This window comes from Engystomops pustulosus, chromosome 1 (assembly GCF_040894005.1).
Source record: "Engystomops pustulosus chromosome 1, aEngPut4.maternal, whole genome shotgun sequence".
NCBI lineage: Eukaryota > Metazoa > Chordata > Amphibia > Anura > Leptodactylidae > Engystomops > Engystomops pustulosus.
The window spans coordinates 265,374,277-265,401,410 of NC_092411.1; the positions used below are offsets into that span (position 1 = coordinate 265,374,277).

General features: G+C 39.9%; 1 protein-coding gene across 2 annotated transcripts in view; it reads left to right on the plus strand.

Annotated features, from left to right (window-relative positions):
• Window positions 1-22,729, plus strand: part of RAB28 (RAB28, member RAS oncogene family) — a 74,290-nt gene extending 51,561 nt beyond the window's left edge. Inside the window, exons 5-8 of one of the 2 annotated variants that reach the window (XM_072126073.1) lie at window positions 9,461-9,564; window positions 15,054-15,131; window positions 18,363-18,461; window positions 20,379-22,729. In XM_072126073.1, the coding sequence (XP_071982174.1) occupies window positions 9,461-9,564; window positions 15,054-15,131; window positions 18,363-18,455 (275 nt within the window). In that variant the 3' untranslated portion in view covers window positions 18,456-18,461; window positions 20,379-22,729. The remainder of the gene's footprint in view (window positions 1-9,460; window positions 9,565-15,053; window positions 15,132-18,362; window positions 18,462-20,378) is intronic. The other variant, XM_072126072.1, reaches the window with a different exon arrangement.
• Window positions 22,730-27,134: the final 4,405 nt, after the last annotated feature.

Sequence of the window (27,134 nt, forward strand, 5' to 3'; positions counted from 1 at the left end):
ACTGCCTGTACCATCGATAAACAATCATTTGAAAGTAGGTGGCGACAACTACAGCTGAAAAAAAAAAATTTGGCCGTGGATGTCATCTGGGGAGAGACATTTGGCAGGTTGACAATTTATACTTGTTCATTCATTGGATTTTAAATAGAAAGTCAGATGTTAGAAATTAGTTATCCGTTGGCCAAATGGATATTTTTTAATTTGAGTATATTTTGTTTATAGGAAATGAACTATCAAAATCCATCCTGATAAACCAGGGACATTACTCATAGATCCAGGCACCGTGACTGTGGTAATCTTCTTGTACTTGTTATACACGGGATCCTTCCAAAATCAACTTTCAAATTTAGGTTATTAGACAGAAGGACTTTGGGGCCGTTACCAGAGGAGCGTTCAATCTCATTCGCATAATTTTACAAGTTGCTTTTATAAGGATGGAGTCCATGGACAATAAATATAAGAAGATTACTACTGTCACAGTGCCTGGCTCTATGAGTATATGTTCCTGATTTGTCATGATGGATTTTGAGGACATATTTCTTTTAAAATTTAAAGGTTGCCTAGTGGGAAAAAAAAAAAAAAAAGAAAATAGGTTGGAACTTACCTGAAGTTCTTCTGAAACTCTCATTCATTTACCTGGTCTCCTCTGCTTCAGACACTAACCTGGTCTGTTCAGCCAATCCCTGGTTGCAGAGGGAGTTGCAATGACATAGCCCCAGAGCCAATTATTTTATCATTTGTAACTCCAAGGTTTAATCAAAATTATTATTTATTCACTGATATCCACAGCTGTTCCTCAGCCATGATTGGGTGCTCCATTCATTTCTGTGATAACTTCTAACCACCTTAAGTTGAAGGGGCTCTCACGGTGAGACAAGGGCCCCAAATTCCTGCTTACTTTAAAAAAAAAAAAAAAAAATCAAGGATAGTCCATGCTTATCCATCTGCCCTGAGAAGAGTGGGAACTTCAAGTCCATTGTTTGGGCCAGAGAGAGATTTACCTGTGTGAAGAATGAGACAGCTGTCATTGGATACGACCAACAATGCCGTAGTGATTGCACAAAGAAACAAATAGTTTGTGCATATGAAATCTCCTCGCGTTACTGCATGTCCAACAGTTGTTCTTTGGTGATTAATCCAGAATCCAGGCAGTCAGACAGGGCTCAATAGTGCATGTGTGACCACCACTACCAGAGTGTGGGGGTGGTAGTATCCAAGGACAGCTATTTAGGGACAGCATGGCTACATTTATGGGAAATTATCTTATTGCACGGGTGAATGAATAAAGTAAAAGGTAATTTGCCAGATGGGAACACCTCTTTAAAAAACATCTATAATTTATAAAAAAAAACAAAAAAAACCTATAAGCATAAGGAAACAGAATGTTGTGATAATTTTAGCAACACTGGGGTGGCACGGTGGCTGAGTGGGTAGCACTTCTGCCTTGCAGCGCTGGAGTCCTGGGTTCAAGTCCCACCCCGGTCAAAATCCGCAAAGAGTTTGTATGTTCTCTCTGTGTTTGCGCGGGTTTCCTCCGGGTCCTCCGGTTTCTTCCTACACTCCAAAGCATACTGGTAGGTTGATTAGATTGTGAGCCCCATGGGGACAGGGACCGATTTTGCAAGCTCTATGCAGCGCTGCGTAATCTGTGTGCTATATAAAAAAAGAATTATTATTATTAACACACACCTTTCAAAAATGAAAGATATGTTTACCCTTCTCTCATCTTTTTGGTGAATTAACAAGGATCTTGATGAAGGTTGTAGCAGAAATGTGATTTATAAAGGTTCCAGTATGTGACATTCCTCCCATGTAACGCATTTGGACCGACCCCCCCCCCCCCCCCCGACATTTTCAATTAACAGTATCTGGAGTACAACAAATAGAATAAAGTAGGTGGATCTTTACAAAGGATCTTGCACCTCCTCAACATGTAATCGGACATTTCCCTGAAATCTAGCACCACCGTCTTAATTAAGTTTTATTTCACTTATAAAGTTTAACAAACTTCCCTATCATTGTATAAGGAGCCCGAAAAAATATTTAGCATTGTGTTGGGGAAAGCCCTCTGATGCGTCTACGTTGCATCACCCAGTGTGATTAATCAGGCAGGGGACATTAATGAGCGGTGGCAGCATTGGGATCATTTGGATACATTAAGCTGCCAGTCATTCAGGTTGACTCAAAAGGTTTTGCTTATGTTTTGCCAGGCAAAGGTTAAGGAGAGAAAATGAATTAAGTAGAGGCGATGTGCTAGTAATTACACGTCAATCACCGCGGCTTTGTGAATAGTTCATGATTGCCGGCATCAAAAAAAGCAAATGGATCATTTCATTTCGCCGCTACTTTCTGGATTTACTGCAATGAAAAAAAAAATTTGTAGTTACTAAATTTTTTTTTTTTTTTTTTTTATTATTTGAATTTTTGTTTTTTTTTTTTCTGTGTAATTTTTGTCATTTACAAGGGTTTGTTTTTACAAAAAAATGTTGTCCTTTTAAAATAAAATGATGTTGGAAAATGTACTTAAATTATTAAATCAGAGTGATTTGAATTAGTTTTTTGGAAAATGCTGAAAATATGTCAAATGGGAATTTTTTTGTATTATTCTTGCACAGACTAAAGAATCCAATTTTTCTGGGGGCTTGATATAGACAAAAATGTACAAAGGAAACCCATTTATATTAGAAATTTATTAGATTATTGCCCTTCTGTGAGACTATTAGAAATTCTATTAAGTCTTAGATATATATTTTTTTTAGGGTGTTTTTGTTCACATTTTTTTTTTTTTTAAAGATGTGGACATTTTATGCTTTTTTGTTTTTATAGTTTTTAACACAAAATTGTGTTCTCTGTTAGAAACGGACTGTTCTGTTATTATTTAATTATATAATTATTACAATTATTCTTTTTATAGTTAACATGTATTTTTTAAATTTTATTTTGTTCAAACATGGTATCAATTGCTAGTGTGTATGAATGCATGTATGTATGTATGTATGTATGTGTGTCTTTTTTAAATGCATATTTAGAACTTTTTCAAAGTTCGTATAAAGTAAGTTGTGCGTAGAGTCTCTGAGACTTGCTCTCAGTCTTTACGGGGTTGTTTATGCCACAAATCAGCGCAGGACGTGTACTTTGTGCATATATGTCAAATGTTAATCCGACTTGTTTTTAAAAGGAAAAATGATGTGCACAATTATAATAATTCAGCTTTGTCTATTAGGAATGCCAATTACATGCGGCCTAATGTAAGCATCTGCTCTTCAATGCAAAGATTTATTGTCCTTCCTTTATCTTATCTGAAAACCTTTACTAATGGTTTCCACTCTACATTGTAACAACCCAAAATCAGCGAACGTAACAAAGGGTTTTTTTATTGTCCAAAACTTCATTATCGTTTTAAAAACGATTTTGTTAAACTTGTAGAATTATAAAAGATGATGGTGTTTTCTCCTTGCCTTCAAAAATGTTAAATTGTATTCACTACTTCTTCAGTTAGTATTTGGTCGCTCGAGCCACCTTTGTTAATTTCAGCATAAAACCCTTGCGGATAGGTTTCTATCAACTTTGCTAACTTGGTCACATTCTCATTCGATTGTATTAAAAGTAATTAGGCTTTGACGATTTTTTTTTAAATTTAATTTTATGTTGAAATATGGGTCAGTCGGTGATTATCCAATTTTATCTTTAACCTAGTATTGACTGGTGCCCTCTTGTTGCTTAATACAATACATCTCGCACAGATACATTTGTAAGTTACATTTGGCAATAATCGTTACTTCTTTATATATATATTTTTTAATTTAAAAAAAAAAAACGGTGAAAACTGTATTAATAATTCTTAATAATAATTCTTTATATATATATATAGCGCACACAGATTACGCAGCGCTGCACAAAGCATGTCAAATTGTTACCTGTCCCCATGGGGCTCACAATCTAAACAACTTAACAGTATGTTTTGAAGTGTGGGAGGAAACCGGAGGACCCGGAGGAAACCCACGCAAACACAGAGAGAACATACAAACTCTTTGCAGATGTTGACCTGGGTGGGATTCGAACCCAGGACCCCAGTGCTGCAAGGCAGATGTGCTACTCACTCAGCCACCGTGCCGCCCTATATTGTGAACCACCAGAGAGTAGGTCCATCAACAACTGTAGTACAGGTACAAGGGTTTCAAATACTAGATATTAGATACCTAATATCTACTTCTGTGTTTGGTAGATACTTTTAGGAGGTCACTTTTTAATGAGCCTTAACCAAATGATCTATTGCTAATAAAATGACTAACCCTGCCCCTGAGGAGCACAAAAGCCATGCAGCACAATACATCTACTCTAGTGTTTAGTAGATGCTTTTACCAGGTCACTTTGTATTTCAATTTAACCATGTGATTTGTCAATTGCAGATAAAATGACTAACCCCTCCCCCGAGGAACTCAAAATTCATGCCGCACAATATATCTGCCGTAATTCTGTGTTGTAATTTTGGCAGATCACTTTTTATTGTTCTTTAACCAAATGATCTGTTGATCACTAATAAAATGGATAACCCTCCTGAGAGGAGCTCAAAAGTCATGCAACTGTATCTAGTAATAGTTACATGTTACCATAGTAACCCAGTTATTTTTGAGAGCAGGACACTGAGGCTAGCCATTCACAGATTATAATTCTTTTACAACTTGACCTACCCACGAATATCCACTAGTCAGCAATTATGTATTGGAATTACAGGCAGTCCCCGGATTACATACAAGATAGGGTCTGTAGGTTTGTTCTTAAGTTGAAGTTGTATGTAAGTCGGAACTGTATATTTTATCATTGTAATCCCAGCCAGAACTTTTTTGGTCTCTGTGACAATTGGATTTTAAAAATGTTGGATTGTCATAAGAACCAGGAGTAACAATAAAGCTTCATTACAGACTCCTGTGATATCGGTTACAGCTGATTATTGTAGCCTAAAGCTAAAGTACAGGAAATTACCAACATCCAGAGGTCCGTTTGTAACTAGGGGTTGTATGTAAGTCGAGTGTTCTTGAGTAGGGGACCGCCTGTATATGTATCAAATGTGCAAGGGTATTTTATTTTTCTTCTGGTTCTATAATATAATATAAATTCTTAGCATAGGGCAATATCAGATCAATGGGGATCCAATAACAAGAACCCCTATAACTGAATTCAGTTTAGACAATGATTGACCAGAAATGAAAGAAGATGATAGTGCCATTCTAAGTGTAGTGGCTGAACCATCTCACCACAGCTTGAATTCCTTTTAATTTACAGGAATACGTAAAGATATGTGTTTTTTTTTTTTTTTAGGTTTGTTCTTAAGTTGAAGAAGTTGTATGTAAGTCGGAACTGTATATTTTAGAATTGCTCCAGACAATTTTTTTTTTTGTCCCAGTGACCATAATGCATGTAGAGAGCTTCACCAAAGGTCAGTGGTCAGTGAGGTCAATCTGTAACTAGGAGTCGTCTGTAAGTCAGGTGTTCTTAAGTTGGGGACTGTTTTTTTATCTTGATAAGCTTGATAAAGAGGTCTTGTTTCTAACCTCGAAACGCGTAGCTTTAAGATTTTATGAAAACCTTTTACAATTTGCTTTTATTGTAAAATATTTTAATGTAAAATAGAATTTAATTGGACCAAATTTTTGAGCGAATTGTCTGCTATGGTCTGAAAAATTGGAAGCACGCTACACGTGGAGCGCCCCATTTTCTCCATTTTTTTTTTCCCTGACAAAACTCTTAAGTTGGGGACTGCAGTTACCTGGTCTGACCACTACACAAAGAACAGAGCTGTCTTTTTCTTGTTTCATCATCCGCTGAGTGTAGTAGATGAGCGGGGGCGCAGGGTAATCTGATATTGGATTCCTACGGTTGGATTAATAATATTTTTCTTCTTCTAGTGTTGAATAACGAGATTTCATGTCGGGGACTAGCAGTGATATTATTGGCCGTACATTACACGAGGCCTGGCTGTTACTAGGCTCATACTGCCGTGCCATGAGAGGCCCAGCGCGTTGCAGTAAAGCCTTATTAGCTCATTTACGCAGTGGAGTATGACTTTGGAATGACTTTGCAAGAACAACACACACATCTCCTGAGTATACAAATTAAAGACCGCCAATATCATTTTTTTTTTTTTTTTAAATAAAGCTTTTTTATGGAGTAAGCGAACATTTTTTAGTTGATAATCAAATGACACCATTATGCAGACTTACTAGATTTGCAAATTTACAGGTTTTTACAAGCCAGTTGGGTCCCTTCCTCAGGAAATCAGTTTAAGGTATTTTTTTTTTTCTCTTCCTTGTATTTACTCAAAGAACCCGCTTGTCCTTAAATGCTTGTGAATATATTTGCCCTATAATTTGACGGCATTGAATCAACACCATTATAGAAACTGCAATGCAATAAAAAGGGAAACTGTTCAGTGTAGCTTCCAGTCACCCCGGGATCAGATTTGGAGAATTTGGAATGTGTACAATAAAACCTGTACTCGGCTCGAATGCCGTGCCCTCTCCTATGAAACATGGCATTGTTTGTTAGGTTTGGCTCGTTTTCCAGTAGGGTATTTAATAGTAAAAACTAAATAATATATACCTCACACTTAAATTATGCATTTTCTGTTTAAATACAACTTTTTTTTTTTTTTTCTAGCGTAGGCTTATGGGATTAACATTTGCCCTTCAAAATAAAGTATGTCGACTGCTACAAGTGTTTCTAAAGAGCTTACACAGCATTTCCTACACACTACCTCTGTGTCACTTGGTGCATTTATACAGGATAGCTTGCTGGTGAGAGCATACCCAATAAAATTTGAGGCTTAAATGTGAAAAATCACAAATGCCTTTTAAATTAGATTATTTTTAAATTCAAGATTGGCTTAAAGTTCAGTAATGTAAAGAACTACATTAATGCATTTAAGGGAATCTGTCACCACATTTTTTCACAAATACAGCTAGTGAGAGGTTCCCATGGAGCCCGATTTAATTAAATGCCAAAATTCTTTTAGATAAAAATTGTTTCCTTCACATTCCCATTAAATCAACTTTGTTATCTTACCTGGCATACAGCCAGATCCAGCAGTGGGTCAGAGGGGGCGTGCCATCCTGTACTCTTTCACTTCTACTCTTTTATAACCAATGCCACCCCATATTACACTTCATATCATGTGACCAGGTGATGTCATCCAAGGTCCTTTTCACACTCACATAAATGAAAAATCTACCCCATATATGTATCTGATCACGTGAAGGACTACTCCTCCCCATGATTCTATGCATGCATTCTGTGACTTCATGTGATCAGCTGCAAACATGAGTTGGATTTTGCAAATGTTAGTGGTTAAAGGACCTTAGATGGCATCACCCTGGTCACATGACATGAAATGCTGAATGGTAAGAAGGCATGGGGAGGAGCCGCTTGACCCATTTGAGCAGGACATATTCCCTTCAACTCCTGCTATATCTCACCCTAGACTTTGTTAGGCTTAAGTCGGGGAGTAAGAGTTCTCCTTATGTAATTATAAATATAATTTTTTTTTTAATTCAGTTCCTTCCTGCTTTTAGCAGTGTGTATACATTTCTTTCCTGTACTCACGCTAATAACTGATAGATAAAAGCTTACACAGATTCTAACGATTTGATTCTTTAGAGACATTGACTGCTTAGACGTATCTCAATCGTCAAGTAAAACATTTTCTAATCTTTAGTCTCCTCTCCTTGTCTATCTGCTGTATACATACTTGAGAAGACTTTCAGATTTGATGCTCACTGCAGGAGAAGAAAGAAGCACCCACTTTGTTATTGTAACCTCCACTTTTCACTTCTAAAATATTACAAAATATATTTTTTCAAAGGTTTATTTACTCGTTAAATGGGTGACTTTCTATTATGAAGTTGTTTTTACCTCAATTTTGGCCTTCTTAAAGCAAATATTCTTACTGATCAGGTGAGCCCCTCTAATTCCCCAATCATGGAATCACTCCTAAATACTGAATCCAAATTATTCAGCCAGGCTTTCTAACTGGCTTTAAAATCCATACTGGAGGAGGCAGAGAAATCCATGGGTTATTGCAAGTCACCTCCCCGACATACGTTTCGGCATTACACGACTTCCTCCAAGGAGTCTTTCTGATCATCCTAAATTAATTTGAGTTAACCTTTTCATGTTCTGGAGTTTACACCTTAAAGGGAAACTGTAACGGTGATTTAGAATTGGGACACTAAACCGCCCAAAGGTCCTTGTGGAGTAAGGACTTAATGGGCCAAACTGTATATTTCAGACCTGCAATCAAAAGCCCAAAGATTTTTAGTTCATTTTGTCAGGTGCTCTTGGTGCCTGCAAAGTCTCAATGAAGTCTGGGTGTACTACACAGTCACTACCTAGTCACAAAGCTCAAAAAAATATGGAAATCAAAACCTAAATGGTATGGGAACCTGATGTTTGTTTTTCTTTGTGAGCTTTTAATAGGCTACAAACCACAATCTTATGGTCCGATATTTGCGGTCCAGTAGTCATGTTAAAGATTGCCCAAGCTGCAAACTTGGACCTGGTCTATAATTTGTGCCCCGGGCTCATACACCGGGCTATAAAACCTACAGCAGTATGTATGAAGCAAACAAAAATATGAGGATGTGTGCTAGCAGTAAAAAGATTTCTTACTAGGATAGACCCGCAGTCTCCGCAGGTAGACCCCTGACTCATCGGTCATCCAGCCTGCCGCTCTATCCCTATCTTGCTTTTGATATCCAGCATCCACTTGACTTCCTGTCTGAGTGTATCTTCTTAGTTGGGATCCGCTCTTGGCTAAATCTTGAGACCTAAAAATTGTAGGAAATGCATTACCAAGTGTATTATACACCATAAGGTAGGTTGTATACATGCTAGGTAGACTGAAACAGCTGGATAAGGTGCAGATAAATATCAGCACGGATCCCTTTATTTCCATCGGTCACATAGACATCTGGATAGACGTTCCCACAGCTAATCTGGTTTTACGTCCACATATATTTATATTGCACCTGCTTCCACTTTTATTACCCGGTCATTTCATTCATCACAAGTTGAAGCCTTTACATACCGAGATTTACACATTTTATTTGGAGGCCGTCGATTTCGGCCAACCATATAGCCGTAATTTATTATTTTTATTTTTTTTGCTGCATTGAGATCAAAGGGTTTAACGTTTGTGTCTCAAATGTATCTCGCAGATGTATGGACCTACGTGTGAACAACCAGGAATGAACAGGATACTGTGTATTTTTTATGACGGTTAATGTATAAAACTGCAGAAGACTTCTTGTTAATTTCCTGTTTTGGCCCGAGCATCAAAGTATCAAAGTGTGGCACAATGTGGGAGGACTGCTATAATTTATTGCTCTACAGTTTGCTTTGGGTTTGTGTGTATGTGGTATATATGTACTCACTTGTGTGTTTATTCTGGGTGTTTATTTTTTAGTTGATTTGGAGCACATGCGGACAGTGAAAGCAGATAAACACCAGAGGTTCTGCCAAGAGAATGGACTAGGAAGCTTTTTTGTATCTGCAAAGACTGGAGACTCGGTAAGTGTATATCTATTCCCTAAAGGGTAAATATAAGCACTGCAATGTCACGGTGATGGACCATGAGCTTTACTTGTTTAGATTCAGTAGTCGAGAACCCAACTAGTTGACTGAGACCCTCAGATAAAAACACTGGGAACATTCTGAAGTTCCACTAACCTAGTCTGATACCCTATACAACCAGACTAGGTGAGCGGCACAAGTGATACCCTGAATATATTCTGTAACGTGAGTGTGAATACACAATTTCTAACCAGTTACTACTAGGTTGGAAGATGGAAAGGTGACAACTCTTGTCCATGTGCCGTATTGTTTCCGTCCATAATCACTTCTCGGATACTTAGTGACGTTTTCACATTTAGTTAGCTTTCTATGATGAATCAAAAGATGTCATCCAGCTCGCCCAAATCCAATGTTCCTGGGCTCCCAGTATGCAAGGATACTGCATCTAGACACGGGTCCTGTGCAGCTAGCGTTAACCCTTGCACAACTGCCATACAGCTGTATACATCCTATTTGCTTGTGCCCTGTACAAAAAGAACATTTTATAAGCGCCATGACGGTGGCCAACGTCAAATGGCAATATCTCCTGAACCCTGGAACCTAGAAACACAGGAGCATCTCTCCTTTAGTATGATATCTGGAGTGTGTATGAATTCTTCCCAGAACCAGAGATATCCACTAATTAATTTAGATTTTTATGGAACACTTTCGTATAAAATCTGTATATTATATTAAAGAAAGATTCTTTTGTTTAATATGATACAAGAATAGTGTTTCTAGGTACCAAGGTTCAGGAGGTAAAGCTGTTTGAATTGTACCCCCCTCCAGCCTGTAAGCTAAAGGCAGAAGCGCAGGAAAGATGTAGCTACAAATGCAGAGGGAGCATGTACTTGGAGCTCTGCAATCTGTAGGCTGAACTTGGGGAAAGGGGGATGGAATGATACTGAATGATATTTATACGATATTTTGGTAAACATTTATTCAGTTTTACAACTTGTTAATAAAAACGTTACGTTAATCTGAAAAATTCCAAAAAAGTTATTGTTTCATGTTCGTAGTTATAAACGTTCGGGTGTTTTTATAAAGAAAAAAATGTCATTAGTAAAACTATCCCATCAAGTAAAAGTCTCACATGTCATGAAAAAAAACTAAGAAAAATTAGTGTTGATATGTAAAGCGTTCTTAAAGATCTCATCATTTTAAAGAAGCAGAACTGCAAAAATTGACCTTTACGTTCAGGCATCAATGACCATTGGTCACAAAGGGGTTAAAGAAAAGAAGTAAAGACGATAAAAAGAATTGTCTTCACTTTATTAGAGTCTATTTGCACATTTAGATTTGCGCTAAGGGCGAAATTTATCAGAAAACTGGCACACAAGCCCTGAAACAATTGCAATGGCCAGAAAACCATCGGCCACTTTCACGCCAAGTGGGCGTAGTGGGGCACGTCTGGCAGTGTAGTGGCCTGTGGCCATTCTGGACTGAACAGTTGCTGGTAATAGCATAATGGTACAACAGGCAGAACCTGGCATAGAATTGCACACCAGTGAGAGACAGCCAGATACATGAGGGGTTTTATTATGATAAATGTCCCCTTATGTGTCCACAGTCCATGGGGGTCAAAATGTATAGAAAAGTCTGTTTCAGGTGTTATGTTCCTATTCAAGATTAGTTTTCTAAGATGAACAGAGGAGCACGTCTTAAGCTGCGGGTTACATCAAAAGATCTGCCTTAGAGGAACCTTCCAAAGTCAGGCTGTTCGAACATTCAACTCTGGTGAAGTCCAAGTCTGGCGCCATGCATACCATGACTTTTTTTGGTTTGTTTTTATCCAGCAGAATTCTACATGCCAATGTTTGGTCTGAGATGTCCTCACACAGCTTGCAACAGCCATGGAGGTTTGTTGGAAGAAATGTATTCACTGATTGGGATAAAAAAAAAAGGGACCAGAATCAAACGTTTTTGCCACGTAAACTATGGGTCTTCATAAAAAAATGTAGTGTGATGGTCCTTTTGCAATGTCCTTCTATTCAACCAGACTTTGACTTTACCTTGGATGTGAATGTTGGCCATCCAAGATGTTATGTGTCAGCCAGAAATGTATAATAATAGTTAAAGGTACTTGCAGTTTCAGTAACTCAAGACCGTTGAGATTTTGTCTTGTTGTAATGAAGTAGAAATCTTCATCCCTTCACCCAGGTGATAACTATCTGTACTGCTCATGGGGTTTTCTGGGAAATATACAAATTAAGTTTTTCAGGATGCATATTTCCCAGAATTCACTGGTGGAGCATCAATGGCTATAAGTCTCCACATGCCTGCAAGGCTGCCTTAATTGGCAAAGTTTCCATGGGCTTTTCAGACAGGAGCATGGTTTCTGAAATAAAGGCTACCAGGGCTGGTGCATGTGTCTGTGTTGTGTGTATCACAAAACAAGAACAGATTTTTATCTTCAGTACACCGTCAACTTTGCTTTTAAAATTTATGTAAACCTTACCAGATCTAATCAATTAAGGTTTGAAAGGAATTAATTTTTGGCTATACAAAGCTCTAGACAGCATTAGGCATTGGCCCTGGAGATCTGCACCAGGACTGTAAAAAATAAATTTATGTTCCAGGATTGTAGCTGGACTTTGTGGACTGTTGTATGAGAACACAGCACATCGTCTCCCCACTGAGTAATTGCTGTAATATTCAGACCCAAAGCCTGCTACAGCAAGTGATTTACAGCAGGGGAGGCAGCTGAGTGCAATGGATCCAGCTGCTATCTTGGAATATAAATACATTTTCACAGTTGTGCTGCTACCAACGCAGATTAATTTATGTTTACACCGATCTCCAGTGACAATACCTAACCTGGTCTCCAGCTTTGTATGGTCCTGTAAGATTCCCTTCAATTAATTCTGCCTGGACAGCAAGATCCTCTGGATCCAGGTCAGCCTTTGCTCTCTACATACAACCATGGACATGTAAAATGATTCGGTGTGTGACCGGAAAAAAAGATAGTAAGCGCTCCTCCACCCCTGAATACTTCCTTTGTAACAGTTACGATCCTTTTTAGGATCTTTCTTATTTTTCCCCTCTTGACATTGGACCATCTCAGCCATTGACCAACCTGGCAGGCTTTTCTTCTGTTGATGCAGGACTGAAAAAGTACAGACCAATTGGAACCCATTAACTGGGGCGTATTTGGCATTTCTTGGTCCCCAGGCAAAGTTATATGAGAGGTGCCCCCCAAATACACGGCTCAGCTCCACATGGAAGAGCAAGGAGTCTACTGTTCTCTTCTCGGCTGTAGGACTAAGCTGGAAGAGTTTACTATTACTGGGATGAGTTGGGTGCTTCTCCCCATTCAAGGAGAATTAACTGCATCCAACTATTGTGTACCCCCCCTTGAATTCTAGGGTTCCAATAGCTTAGGTTGGGGTGGTTGCATTAGTGGATTAATGGGATCATTGGGCTCGAGGCTTATATGGACCAAATGGTGACCCATCCACTCACCAGATTTGATTCTGCCTTGTAGAGATAATAAAAAGGGGGGACTCCAGCCCTGAAGTCCTAATAGATGTGTAGTAGCTCTTGACATGTATCCCACCAGAAAAAACAAACTGGAGGGAAAAGAGGAATAACCAAAACAATGTATGAAATATAAAACAAAATTATTTTATTGTTAACAAGATAAAAATGAGCAAAACATGTAGACAAAATACATACAGTATGGTGATGACACAGAGAGAATGGCGGTCAGAGCCGAGGACAGTGAAGGAACCTGAAAGTATATGTTGTACTGGACTATGTACCAAAGGGGAACCCACTAAAGTCCTGGCAGGTGGGAAATACCGTGCCCGGTCACAGACCAATGATGTGGGAATATACCCGATGTTGACTAAAGTCCTTACCAGTTAGTAATGATGAAGTGTTCAGGGGCAGGCGGTTCATCCCAGGCAGTGGAACACTTCATCATTACTAACTGGTAAGGACTTTAGTCAACATCGGGTATATTCCCACATCATTGGTCTGTGACCGGGCACGGTATTTCCCACCTGCCAGGACTTTAGTGGGTTCCCCTTTGGTACATAGTCCAGTACAACATATACTTTCAGGTTCCTTCACTGTCCTCGGCTCTGACCGCCATTCTCTCTGTGTCATCACCATACTGTATGTATTTTGTCTACATGTTTTGCTCATTTTTATCTTGTTAACAATAAAATAATTTTGTTTTATATTTCATACATTGTTTTGGTTATTCCTCTTTTCCCTCCAGTTTGTTTTTTCTGGTGGGATACCATCAGCTTTCATTATGTTTTGAGGTTTTAACCCCAAGCGTATACTTTAAAAGTGGGGGACCACTGCAGTTTAGGACCAGAGGGATGTAACACCACTTGGTTATAATTTTTTCTTCCCGGTCCCCTCCTCCCCCCAAACCTGATCTCTTGTATTTGGATATTATAGCTCTTGACATGTGTAGAACAGGTCGTCTAGGACCTTTAAGGTCCACCACAGGTTCTTAAACTGAAAGCCAACATAAAATGATTCTAATCCTATCCCACGAAGATTGGTTCTGGTACTGTATTTAAAGGGGTTATCCCAGTTTACTAATAATTTAGGGCCGGGCTGGGGTGGGCTATTTAAAAATAATAAAGGTGCACTTACCTCCTCCGGCGCCTCTGATGTCACGCTCCGCGATCCATCTAATCCGTGCCCCTGTTTGTTTACAGGGGCACAGAAGCCGCACACAGGGAACGGCTAGGTGGTCGGCTCCTCCCATCCGACCCTATCTCTCAGCTGGGAGATGGTATTGGATGGGAGCTGCCGGCCGTAAGCTCCCTGTGCGCCCTTGTAAACAAACCGGCGCACAGATCAGATGGACTGCGGCGCGGGACATTGGCAGCCACGGAGGAGGTAAGTGCACGTTTATTATTTTTAAATAGCCCGCCCCAGCCCGGCCCTAAATTATTAGTATACTCGGGTAACTCATTTAAGAAGCAATTCTTACACCATAAAAAAGAATAACACTGGTGGAGACCCACATCGTCGTTCAGCACCAGGTACCCTGACTGTGGACCTGTTGGGTATAAAAGTTTTTCATTTATTCACTTTTTTCTTACTCCCTTTTGTTTTTTTAAAAATGATTTTCTCCTGGGTGTTGTACGTGCTGTCCCTTATATTTTATTGGATTGACTCCGGTTAATTCCTCTTGTTCTGACTTTCTTCGGAATCTCATTGTAAAACAATGAGACAAATGTTCGTTCCGTGAAACGAATCTGGTAAATGTATTGGAATTCAATTGCTAAACACAACACTTTTCTGTATTAAAAAGACACCAATTTCAAAGCCGAAGTTATTTTAAGGGCCGTCGAGTCTAAATTCTGCGTTTACATCTCGTCCGTGTTTACAGTGCAGGAAAGACTTGATTTATTTGAAAGTAACTGGAGGATGTCTGCTTTTAATCATTTAACCTCCCATTTTTTCCCCCCCTTTTGTAGGTTTTCTTGTGCTTTCAGAGAGTTGCTGCAGAGATCCTCGGGATCAAATTAAACAAGGCAGAAATTGAACAATCTCAGGTATAGACTCTCTCAATTTTTTTCTTAAAAAAACTTAAATAAATTTACAATTACAATTTTTTATGGGTTATCTGTGGATTTTTTTTCTTTTGGGCTTTTTGTGCACACAAGATATTTAAAATTTTTTTTTACCCTCTACAAAATCCATAGGAAAACATAAAAGTTTTCAGAATTTTGAGTACCATGTAATAATAATAATAATAGTGGATATGATTTTTTTTTTTTTTTTTTTTTTTTTGCGAAAATGTAAAAAAATTGCTTGTGGGGAAAAAAAAAATTAGCTTTAGCATTTCTGTGTAGTAAATCCACAGCGTACTAAAATATCTGCAGCCGGACCTGCTATTTCTGTAGATTTGTGATCCACAGCAATTAAATTGCATGTTTTACATAATGCTGCCGAATTAAGGGGTGAAACACATGGCTGCTTTCTTCCAAAAACCGTGGCATATCAGATAGTGGTCAGTGCCAGTATTGCAGCTCTTCTGTGTGGAGATAAATGGAGCTTAGTTGCAATACCACATGCTACCCACAGTCATGAGAGGAGCAGTTTGTGGCAAAAAGCAGCCAAGTGCGGTTCCTCTACTATTACTCCGCCCAATTTATGATTTGTTTGACAAGTCAGTGTTACCATTCCACTAGTCACATTGGCGGAGATTCGTTATGCCAAAAACTGGTGGAGAAGACACATAAATCTGCTCCTCCCTGCCATGCTTCTCTGACCTGCACAGCACTTGGGGCATGTCAGGATGGAGAGCAAATAGGTAGCAGGATGGGCCGAGGGTATGAACGACTGCCCCCCCCCCCCCAGATTTAATATAGTCCCTGCTGGAGGCTATAGCAAATAACTCCACCAGATCATTCCCGGTCTTAGGTCCGAACTAGCGGAGTATTTACTAAGAGGCCGAAGCCCAACAGTAGAAACGGGCACCGGAGCGCCAGCGCGTTCAAAACGCCTCTCTTTATAAATCCCCCCATTTTGCCTGATCTTGGCATTTTTATTTATTTATTAATATATTTTATCCATTTAACTAGATTAAGGAGAGAGCATGGGTGAAAATAAACTGTATATTCAAGTGTTTTTGACCTAATACATTTTATTAGGGCTAAGCACTGAAAAAAATATCCCCTGCCACATGCAGAGCAATCTCCAGGTATCTGCAGAGCAGCTCTTCAGCAGACATGTATCCAGGACAGAAGTGTCCTGTGGTCTCGGCAGCAACCCTTAAAATTTTGTTTATGTCGCTATCTCCTCCAAATGGGAGGAGTTGTCAGCAAGGTCATCAGACACTTGCCTGCCGTAGAAACGCCCAGTTCACAATGAAATTTCAGTTCACTAAGTAGAAGATATGTAGTCTCTTTTGAGTGGTGGATTGGGTCTTCGGCCCCATATATTGCTCTATATGACTCTCTCTATCTAGAGAAGATCAGTAGTGCTGCATCAACCACTACACTACGGTTGGGACTGGAATTAGGCAGCTCCATCCTTGGTGTATGGGCCACCAAGCTGCACTTTGTTGCTTAGTTGGAGTTGTTGGTTTCATTCACTTCAATAACAGCGTTGCCCTCAGTGAGCCCCAACAGCCCTGAAACTGCATTTTTATCTCCAAGAGCCCATCTGATCAGGGAAGATGCCAGGTATCGCACCTATGCGTAAGGTGGTCAGAACTCCTTAATGTTATACATTTAGGCGGCCATTTTGAATAAGACTTGCCATCTACTAGTCCCAGTACACTTGAGTGAACTGTGGAATGACTTAATTCTTGGCTTGGTAGCCTCCTCCGGCACGTGTCAGCCTTCACAAGGGGTTGCTGTCTTGCATTGTCTTCTGTACAGATCTGGAAATGTTTTGAAAGGGGCTGTACATCTTATAAACTGTTTACCTCGGGTTATGCATTTTTCAATTCTCCATTTCTGACCATTTTAGATAATGCGGATCAGCTCCGGGATGGTAATTGGTTACAGAAATGTTTGCAGTAAATAAAGATTTGCAAAACTGTTGACTGCTTGACAACTCTGTACGAGAGATACGGGGTATCTCAGCCTCGGGGAGATAAGAGCACTTCACACTGGAGCACAACAAATTGTCTAGAGATAACCTGCACCTCTGTAAATCACTGCCTTGTCCAGGAGAGCAGATAAGACGCACTGACCTTCTTCACCAGGACAAGTCCTAGTCATATACATTGCAACTACTACTGATCCTCCTGTGGCCACTACAGAATCATTAGTCTGTACCCAACTCACTGTTTTCTTCAGCAAGGAAAGGCCCTCATTCAGCTACCAGAGCCTAAAATAGTCTCTTTTAGGATGGGTATAGGTCGATACTCCATTTATAGCTATGGGAAACATCCAGTAATATATACCATATTGTAATCTGTGCCTATATCCCAAGGATCCCACCTTGTGCCTAGATAGTGGTATCAGTCAAGGTACACATTGAGAAATCACCTAAATGTAAATCTTCAAAGGTACTGCAAAATATAGTGCGAATACAGCCTTAAATGGGTTGCCCTCTTTGCCACATGTTTTTGAAATGTGTGTGTAAGTATTAGGGGGTGGGGGGGCTTGATATGTAAAGTGAAGCCTCCTGTCTTTTACCTCATCAACCAGAGATTCCTGTCCATAAAATGGCCGCAGATGGAGGGTCATGTGATCTCTAACTGTCCATGAACAATCACCGTGCCCGGACCTTATGATAGTATTCATGAATATATGATCAAGGTCCTGGTAGGGAGTTAGGAAAACATGACCCTCCATCTGCGGCCATTTTATGGTCAGGAGTTCAACCCCTTTAACTGCTGTAGAATTTTTTTGTAAAAAAAAAAACAAAAACACCTCTTTATATAATTTTCCGCCTGATATAAAACACCCTCATCCCCTTTAAGACTAGGGCAATACTGCAATTTTTGAAGATCTCAATGTTGCCCTGTGACATGAGTGACTGAGGCCGTATTGTGACCCAGAGGTTGCCAATACGCTTAGTCCCCTCAAAAGGGAAACACTTTATTACAGAATGTTCTGGTCTCGCTTCTGCTTCTATTTGCATGTGTAAATCTCATTGTGATGCATGTGCAGACTCTCCTCTCCTTCCATAGCTCATATTTCTTACCTTCCCTGTGTTTCTTTTTATTCTAACCTTTTGTTTCCCTCCTTTTCATCGCTCTCTTCTTTCTTCCCTTCGCATGATCATTCATTTTGCTTTCGCCTACACTTTTGACACCGGGTTGGCAGCGAATTGTAAAGGCAGAAATAGTGAACTATCCCGAAGACGATACACAGTTGAACTCGGCACGCTCTCAGAGTAAAGTCTGCTCATTGCAATAGATGGAGGTATTATATACAAGCGCGCGCTGACATGTGCTGCAACCCATTGTGTGTCACTCAGGTAGTCGTCTCACACTGGCCACGAGGCCATTATCAAGTCCAATGATATAACACGTACAGGGATATTATTATGTGTTATTATCAGAGGTTTAAAGTCTACATTTATTTTATTGTAAAATTCATTAGCATATTTGTAAATACAAATAAATATAATTCTAACTAAAAACCATGGGACATAATTGGATATTCGTTTGTCTTACTGCATGTTCCGTTTCATTTTTTAAATAATTTTCAAGGGTCTGGGGTTAATGGTGACAGGTCTTACTTTAAAGTTGACAATTGGCAGTAGACCCTCTGTTGTGTCTTTCAAGAGAGCTGCCTACCCGCTATGGGAGATTCAGAGACTTTTGGGAGCCCCACCTTGTAAGTGTCTACAGAATAAAGGTTCCCTAATTTTATCTCCTGCTCAGATGTGGGAGACAGAGCCTGGAAGGTGGTGGGGATTCCCACTCGGGTGATTCACAGGCCGAGCCCTTTCCCAAGGCTGTATGTATAGCCAAACACTCATATTTAGTCGAAATATTGTCTAAGAGGGAATCGGTTTGCCCCCTGGTCACACATAATCCTAACCTATGGCCTTGTAGGGGTCCTACATCATAAACATTTCTTAAGAAAATCTGGGGCCTAAAGGCAGAGTATTCTCCACTTCTGTTTGTATGTAAATTAACACTTAGGCACACCATGGAAGTGGTCATGAGCTTCAGTTCCTAGTCGAGTTTCACGGATGGAGCAGCGCAGTCATTTAAATGAGAATGGTGAGAATTGGCTAAACAGGGTTCCCCACAACACTCCTATGATGCACCCAAGTGCTTATTTGCATGTAAGTTAAAGGGAACCAGGTTTTCAGCTGTAAATTTGATGACGGGTTGCTACAGAAGTCTTCATACTGTGCCCCATGCTTTTTTATATAAAAAATTTATAGCTCCGATCTCGCTATAATCACTTTTATCAGAGGGATTGTCCGACGGCCCACCCCCCCCAATTTGTGTCGCGTGGAAGCCAACGCATGCGTGTGACACAATCCCAGCGCAGACCCCTGTTAAAAACCTATCAAAGCCGTGCAAATCACAAAAGACGTCGGAAAGTGCGATCCACGACGCTTGGTAAATAAGCTCCACTGAATCCCGTGGCAAGGTGCCACCTTCGTTTTTAAAGTTTTAGATAGTGTTTTAGATAGATCAGTGTTATGGATTTTTATACAAAACGGTATAAAGTATAAAGCACAGTATAAAGACTCCTGTGTAGTTTTGGCTTAGTTTGAAAACCTGCTGACAGGTTCCCTTTTAGAAGATTTCTCTGCATTCAGGCCACTGCTTTTCAGTAGGACCCCACACACATACAGTATGGTTCAAGACACTTTACCTATATTACTATATATTTTAGCTACTATGTGACTACAAGCTGACAGAGCCTGTGTTAGTCTTGTACAGACAGTCCCCGGGTTACATACAAGATAGGGTCTGTAGGTTTGTTCTTAAGTTGAATTTGTATGCAAGTCGGAACTGTATATTTTATAATTGTAACCCCCAGCCAGAATCTTTTTGGTCTCTGTGACAATAGTATTTTAAAAATGTTGGGTTGTCATAAGAACCAGGAGTAACAATAAAGCTTCATTACAGACACCTGTGATAACTGTTACAGCTGATTATTGTAGCCTAGGACTAAAGTACAATAAATTACCAAATTCCAGAGGTCCGTTTGTAACTAGGGGTTGTATGTAAGTCGAGTGTTCTTAAGCAGGGGACCGCCTGTACTGGGTTAAGGCTGGACACTTTTTTAATTCCTCCTCATATCGATGTAAGAAAAAATGTTTTATATATTTTGTACCAAAGTCACACTAGGTTGTTTTATTTCTTATTCCAGAGAGTGGTGAAGGCTGACATTGTGAACTACAGTCAGGAGCCCGTCACCAGAATGGTAAACCCTCCTCGAAGTTCAATGTGTGACATTCAGTGAAGGCCCCATGGATCGAATGAAGGGGCGATTTCTACTGTGGGCACAGCCCAGCGGTTCTCCATGAACTTCATTGTAACAACGACAATCTTGATGCAGTGCATTTAGAGGACTCAGAAAAAAAACCTACTACAATATTTTATTTTATGAACAGCAGGCGCCAGGTTGGCCGATGTCCAAAGCCCCGGGACCACACACTAGAAAGTATAAATTAGAATGGAGTTTTCAGAATTCTGTACCTTTACTTTCTTGCATCTGTTCCGTCTACAGAGATCCTAATAGTCTTCAGGTATGTGTACATTCATACAATTTTCACCATACATATGATGAACTCAAGTCTGTAAAATTCCATTATTAGTTAAAATGTAAATGTTTGGTTCATTCCAACTTTTTCCTTTTTATTATTGTATTCCACTAACCCAGAAATTTCTTAGAGGGTGTTTTCTCTACATCTAATTGTAGCCCCTCCTATAAAATTGTAAGATAGGATGAAGAAGCTGATTCCATGTCTATGGTGATCGGTCTACACATTCTCTTGTCGACCCTGACGTGTGCCACGTATATAGCCACTATTATAATCCCACAAAACACCATCTTGTTAAAGGGGGACTTTTCACCACCTCACACATTTGGAGATTAATGTACCATAATGTAGGGGGGACTGCTACACAAATTTAAAGGGACTTTGAGTTTTCTTTTTTTGCCCATGGTTACTGAAATATCATCCCCAGTATCTGACCATTGTGGTACTTTCCACTGTCAGAGAGGAGGTTCTTAAGCAGAGTAAGGGATTAACATGATTAAGGACTTTTGTCTGTAATGTGTCAAAAAGTTATATATATTAATATATCTTTGTATGTCTTTGATATGAGATAAAAAAGGATCTGAATTTTAGAAAATCTCTGCAAGTGCCGGACCTTGCCTTCTTTTTTGCACACGTTGATCCAGTTTTCATCATACGGAGATCGTTTGGCAGGGGAAAGTGCTCCATAAGAAACACCTCTGCTCCAGCACCTCCTCTCTGACAATGGAGAGGATTATAATGGTCCGATACCAGGACTAATATCTCGGTAACCGTCAGGGATAGAAAGGAAATTGAAAGTGCCCCAGAATCTGTATAGCAGCGCCTATATTATGGTGAGATGATGAAAGGTCTTCTCTTAATATACCAATATATTACAAGGTAGTGAGAGCCTTGCACATCAGTATGGCCGCTCTACTGTGGCACCATATAAGAGTGGATAAATTTGGCACATCTTGATACAGCTACTTTCGGCGTTTCTCTTCCTTATTGATTGGTTCCCTTTATTGGCTCGAATTGACCGTATTTAAACCACACCCTTTCTATTAAGGCACACCCCTTCTACAGATTTTTTTTTAAAGTCCGTACCATGAGGAGACAACAGGACACGGTCAGCATGAAGTCCATAGATTCCAACCTATGATGATACATTTTATGTGTCTACCACCCCCTGCCTCAGGTCCTCGGAGAAGTATTGATTCTACATGGGAATCTGTTTTTCCTGGTTGGTTGGGCCACCAATGGACAGAACGCTTGGTTATCCAGGGCACATTTGCTATTTCTACCCCCCCCCCCCCGCCCCCATTTTTATTAATTTTTACTATTCAATCAAGGCAAAGCAACCACTTTTTGCAGGACGTCACGCGTCAATGGACTCTTCCTCTTTGTCGTATACGTTATACAGTCTACCATCGCTTAGTCAGAACTTTACGCTGAATGTAAAACTTCTTTCCTGCGGGGGAGTCGCCTACAGATTCCATATTGCTTCAACCACTGATAAAATGAGTAATGTGATTAATACTGAATGTACTGCAGTTATTTCAATTCATTCTCGGTTATACAATAACACACTGAGATTTTTACCCAGGAAATTAAAAAAATGTATGAAAACAAATGAATAAAACGGGAATTAAATTTTTTTTTTTTTTAGTACTAGGTGCTTGAGAAACTGCGTGCAATCTGTTATTTTTTTTACTACGGTATATACATTATTGTGTATTCCTTTATTTAATTGATCCTGAAGATACTTTGTTTTTTACTGTACTTGGGAGGAGCTTTGGCACAATTTCAGAATTTCGGTTAAGAGTTACGAGGGTCATCATTTTGCAGATAGTTATTCCTTTTGGGTTGCATTGTTATACTATTATCCATGTGAACCATACATATATATGTTGGCAAATACATTTATGAAACTATATTCCAAAAAAATGAAAAATAAATATTTTTTGATTGCAAAAAATTTTTGTCTGTATTTTTAATCATTTTTATTATTGAGTATGTGTTTCGATAAAATTGCTTGTTAAATCCTTATACACTAAGTATTCATAACAAAATGAGAGAGATTGATAATGCCTTGTTTGGAGGCTTTTCTCTACCCCCCCCCACCCCCGCACACTGCACTCTGGGTATGATGGGGGCGGGCTCGGAGGACAATGCTTCGGCCCACCTTATTTAGTATAGCCAGAGACCAGCTAAAATCTGTTTTAAACAGGGCTGACCTGGCAGAGATCCCTTCCGGATCTACAAAGAGTAGATCTGAGAAATCATGCGCCGGCTGGGAGAATTTGAGAATTGGCCTGCAAAATGCTAATCTTAGTAAATTGCACCCATTGGGGCGAATTTATTAAGACTGGCGTTTTAAATATCAGTCTTAAAATTCCCCACCTTGTGCCTGGATCTACTAAGAGGCTTTGAGTAGAAACTGGGCCCAAACTCTGCCAGTTTGGCCTGTAGACCAGGTCTGACCACATTTTTGCTACAGTCATAGCGGTAAATCAGACAGGTCAGGCATTTAAGCCCATCTTCGTTTTCAGACGCGTCGAAAGTGAAGCCCAGGGAACTGTCATGGAAATTTGTGTGCATAATGCATCTCCCCCATTGTGTCTTTTTGATCATTCTAAATCATATAGTTATTGTTGCCTGTATTGGCCCATAGATAAAAGCAAACTAATACCTCATTCCCTGCCTCTGATCCAGCGCGGCTCCTTCCAATACCACTGGACTTTGTTGGTATACAGAGGCTCTACAAGGTGCTGTCGATAAAGACTGCGTCTGGTGCTCTCTGTCTATGTAATATCGCTACATGTGCCAGCATAGGCTGGTGGTAATTGGAAGAGCTGTGCTCGGCCAGAGGTAACAACTAAGGTAAGTAGAAGTTATTTATTTATTTTTTACACCAACTGGGGCCAGTATTATTTTTTTACCAAATGGGGCTCCTCATTGGCGTGGAGAGCAGCCAAAATGGGTAAAATTTTAAAACCCGTCTCTATAGGCAAGTATATAGGGTTAATTTTTTTGAAGGCCTAGCTAAAGTGTGATTAGGGACACTAAATAGCAGGTCCGTAAATACCTGGGGGTTTATTAATAATAATTCCTTTATATAGCGAACACAGATTACGCAGCGCTGCACAGAGCTTGTCACATCAGTCCCTGTCCCCAATGGAGCTCACAATCTAATCAACCTACCGGTAGGTTTTGGAGTGTGTGAGGAAACTGGAGAACCCGGAGGAAACCCACACAAACACGGAGAGAACATACAAACTCTTTGCAGATGTTGACCCTGGGACTTGAACCCAGGTCCCCAGCGCTGGAAGCCACTGTGCTGCCCATAATTAGTTTCCCAAATCGACCTGACAGGTTCCCCTTAACCCCGTTTTGCCAGCTCAAATCGCTCAGAGATGCCAGGGGTTTTATTTCTTGATGAAAACCCCTTTGGGGACAGCACTTAGAGCAGTGATGGTGAACCTTTTAGCGGCCGAGTGCCCAAAAAGACACCCCAAACCCCCCTTTATTTATTGCGAGGTGCCAACCATAAATTAAAGCAGTAACTTATTGCTCCCTGTTCTTCAACAATCATATTGGCCTCCTGAGGACAGCAACACAGTAGAAAGATGAAAATTTATATTATTTTAGTTTCTTTCCAGTGTCCCTCTGTAGACCTGTAGGGGCCAGCATGAGGTCCGCCAAAGATAATTCGGCCCTGTCTATTCATTTTCCCTCTTCCTACAGTCCCAAGTAGCGAAGTAAGTATCAAAATATGTCTGAAAGCAACATCTTTTAAGTTGCTTGGAACTGCAGGAAAATTCTTTGAGTCCTGTCTGGTGTCCTGGGGCGATGGTCTAGGTGCCCACAGAAAGGGCTCTGAGTGCCACCTCTGGCACCCGTGCCATAGGTTTGCCACCATTGACTTAGAGATAGATGATTTGTTCTTATTCTCCATCTATCCCTACATCTCCGGAGGGCCTCCTTGGAATTAGTGGTGTCTTCCAGTCCCTCCCTACTCCTGTTCCCATTGGATAAGAGTGATGATCTCATCTATATTTATATTGCAAGAATGGACCCTGCACAACCAACCAAGGTAAGAAATGTGTCGACACACAATATATGGATACAAATATTAAGAAAGCAAGAAGTGTGCCATAGGACACCAATCAATACTGTGCAATAAATCTTTATTATAATGCAAAAATAACTCCAACAAGGATGTAGAAGACAAATATAAAAACACTTAAAAGGTACAAAAGTACATATAATAATCAAATGGTTGTAAGATTCACCAGCCACACACCTCCTCCAAAAAGGGTACGCAGGACGGCATCAACACAATTAATCATCAGGGCAGGTCAGCGTTTATGGAGGATGTGGAGGACTCCCCACGCGTTCCGTCTTGTATTGGAGACTTCCTCAGGGGTAGAACATTATATGTACTTTTGTACCTTTAAAGTGTTTTTATATTTGTCTTCTATATCCTTGTTGGAGTTATTTTTGCATTATAATAAAGATTTATTGCACAGTATTGATTGGTGTCCTATGGCCCACTTCTTGCTTTCTTAATATTTGATCTCATGTATATTATGCACATGACGTCTAAGACTATTCCAGGTCTCCGCACTGAAGCATCTGCCTTGCCCCTGTAGGGTCTGCATATATGTAGTGGGTTTTTTTATTTTATTTAGTGTTGAAGGCTTTTTAGAAAATGGGAATACTCTTCATTCTCTCAGAATTTGTAAATGTTAGACTGGCAGTGGAGGCAGGATTATGTCCTGTCTACATTTATTACAATTATTCATTTTTATTGTACCAATAGTTCTATAAAATATCATCAGTTTACGCTTTATTGTATGTGATAGTTGAAGGAAATCTACCATCAAAATCCATCATGATAACCCAGGGACACTTACTCATAGATCCAGGCACCGGGACTGAGGTTTCTTCTTATATTTGTTATCCATGGCCTCCTTCCTTCTAAAATCAACTTTTAAAATTATACTAATGAGTCAGGAGGGCTCTGGGGGCGTCAGCAGAGCATCTGGTTTATCATTCTTGATTTTGATGGAAGATTTCCTTTAAAGCCACCACTAGGCTTCACCATCCAAAGGGTTCCTTTTGGATCTGGGAATCCACCATAAGTTCTATTTTCGGTCCTGAACTTGAATATGTAAAGTTATAAAATGAATGGGCTGTTATTATCCATAAATGGGATTCCTGTATCCCTCTTTAGGAAGTTGTGTCTTTTTATCTCATCCCTCTAGTGCCAGACTCTTCCTTCTGATTTATGCTACAAGATTTCCTAGAAGAAAGCTCTGAGGAGCGGTCACACTACGTGAGAGACACAGAACTGCAAGTCCTACGAAAACAAAGCCGGCTAAGAGCTCGAGACGAAGAGGATCTGTAAAAGAAGGGGCTTAGGATCAGATAGGGAACACATCCATCTCTTGTTTATGTTTCCAAATCTTCGTGCCGACATGGAGGATAAACAAAAGCTGCTTCATCATGTTGGCATGTGGAAAAAAAATATTTTGATGACGGACTAGGAAAATATGAAGTGAGATATCTGGATGTCATCCAGTCCATTGCACAAGTTTGGTGGGGCCTTTATGCACTGGAAAGAGTAAAGTACTGACACTGTCCTGCCTGACAAATCTGTCAAAAGAAACGACTTGTAAATGGGGGATTTCACTCAAAAGTTGAGAATTGTGGAAGGATGGGTTTTGCAGCTGGACGACATAAATCATTTGTTCGGTAAATGATCTTTTCCACGCGCTTTCCATCTATAATTACTTTAGCAATCTTGAAGCTTAGGTTAAGTTTTGAGCAGGGTTTACATTAACATCTACACTGGAAGCTAAGTAAACGTGTAAACACATTGCAGGACAATCGGTATATTATGTTTCAGAGCTGTATTCACAATTCTGATGCTTACTAATAAACCAATAGTAAGTATTAGGGTGCATTCACACTAATGTATGCTGCATGGCCGTAGCCGGGTGAGCATCCGGCGGCGCATTGGAGAGGAAGAGGTGTACGGTCATCCGGAAACAGCACTTTACGTATGGGGAAAGATAGAGGGTGCGCAACGTGTGTGGCACCGTTCCCATGCCAGATCACCAGAGCTATCTATAGAGTCATATTTCCAATGGAAAATTGGCTTCCAGATTTACATCCCCACGATGGTCGTGTGAGTGGGGCCTTCAAAATCAGAATATAATACAAGCTTTATTTCAATCACGGATTAAAAATACAGACGGTAGAAATGCTCACTACCTACAAAATCCCCTAAATTAATATCACAATATTCCGAACCCATGCTGGATACAAAAATATGTAAAACCTTATAAACTCAGGCAGTCCATATACGATACATA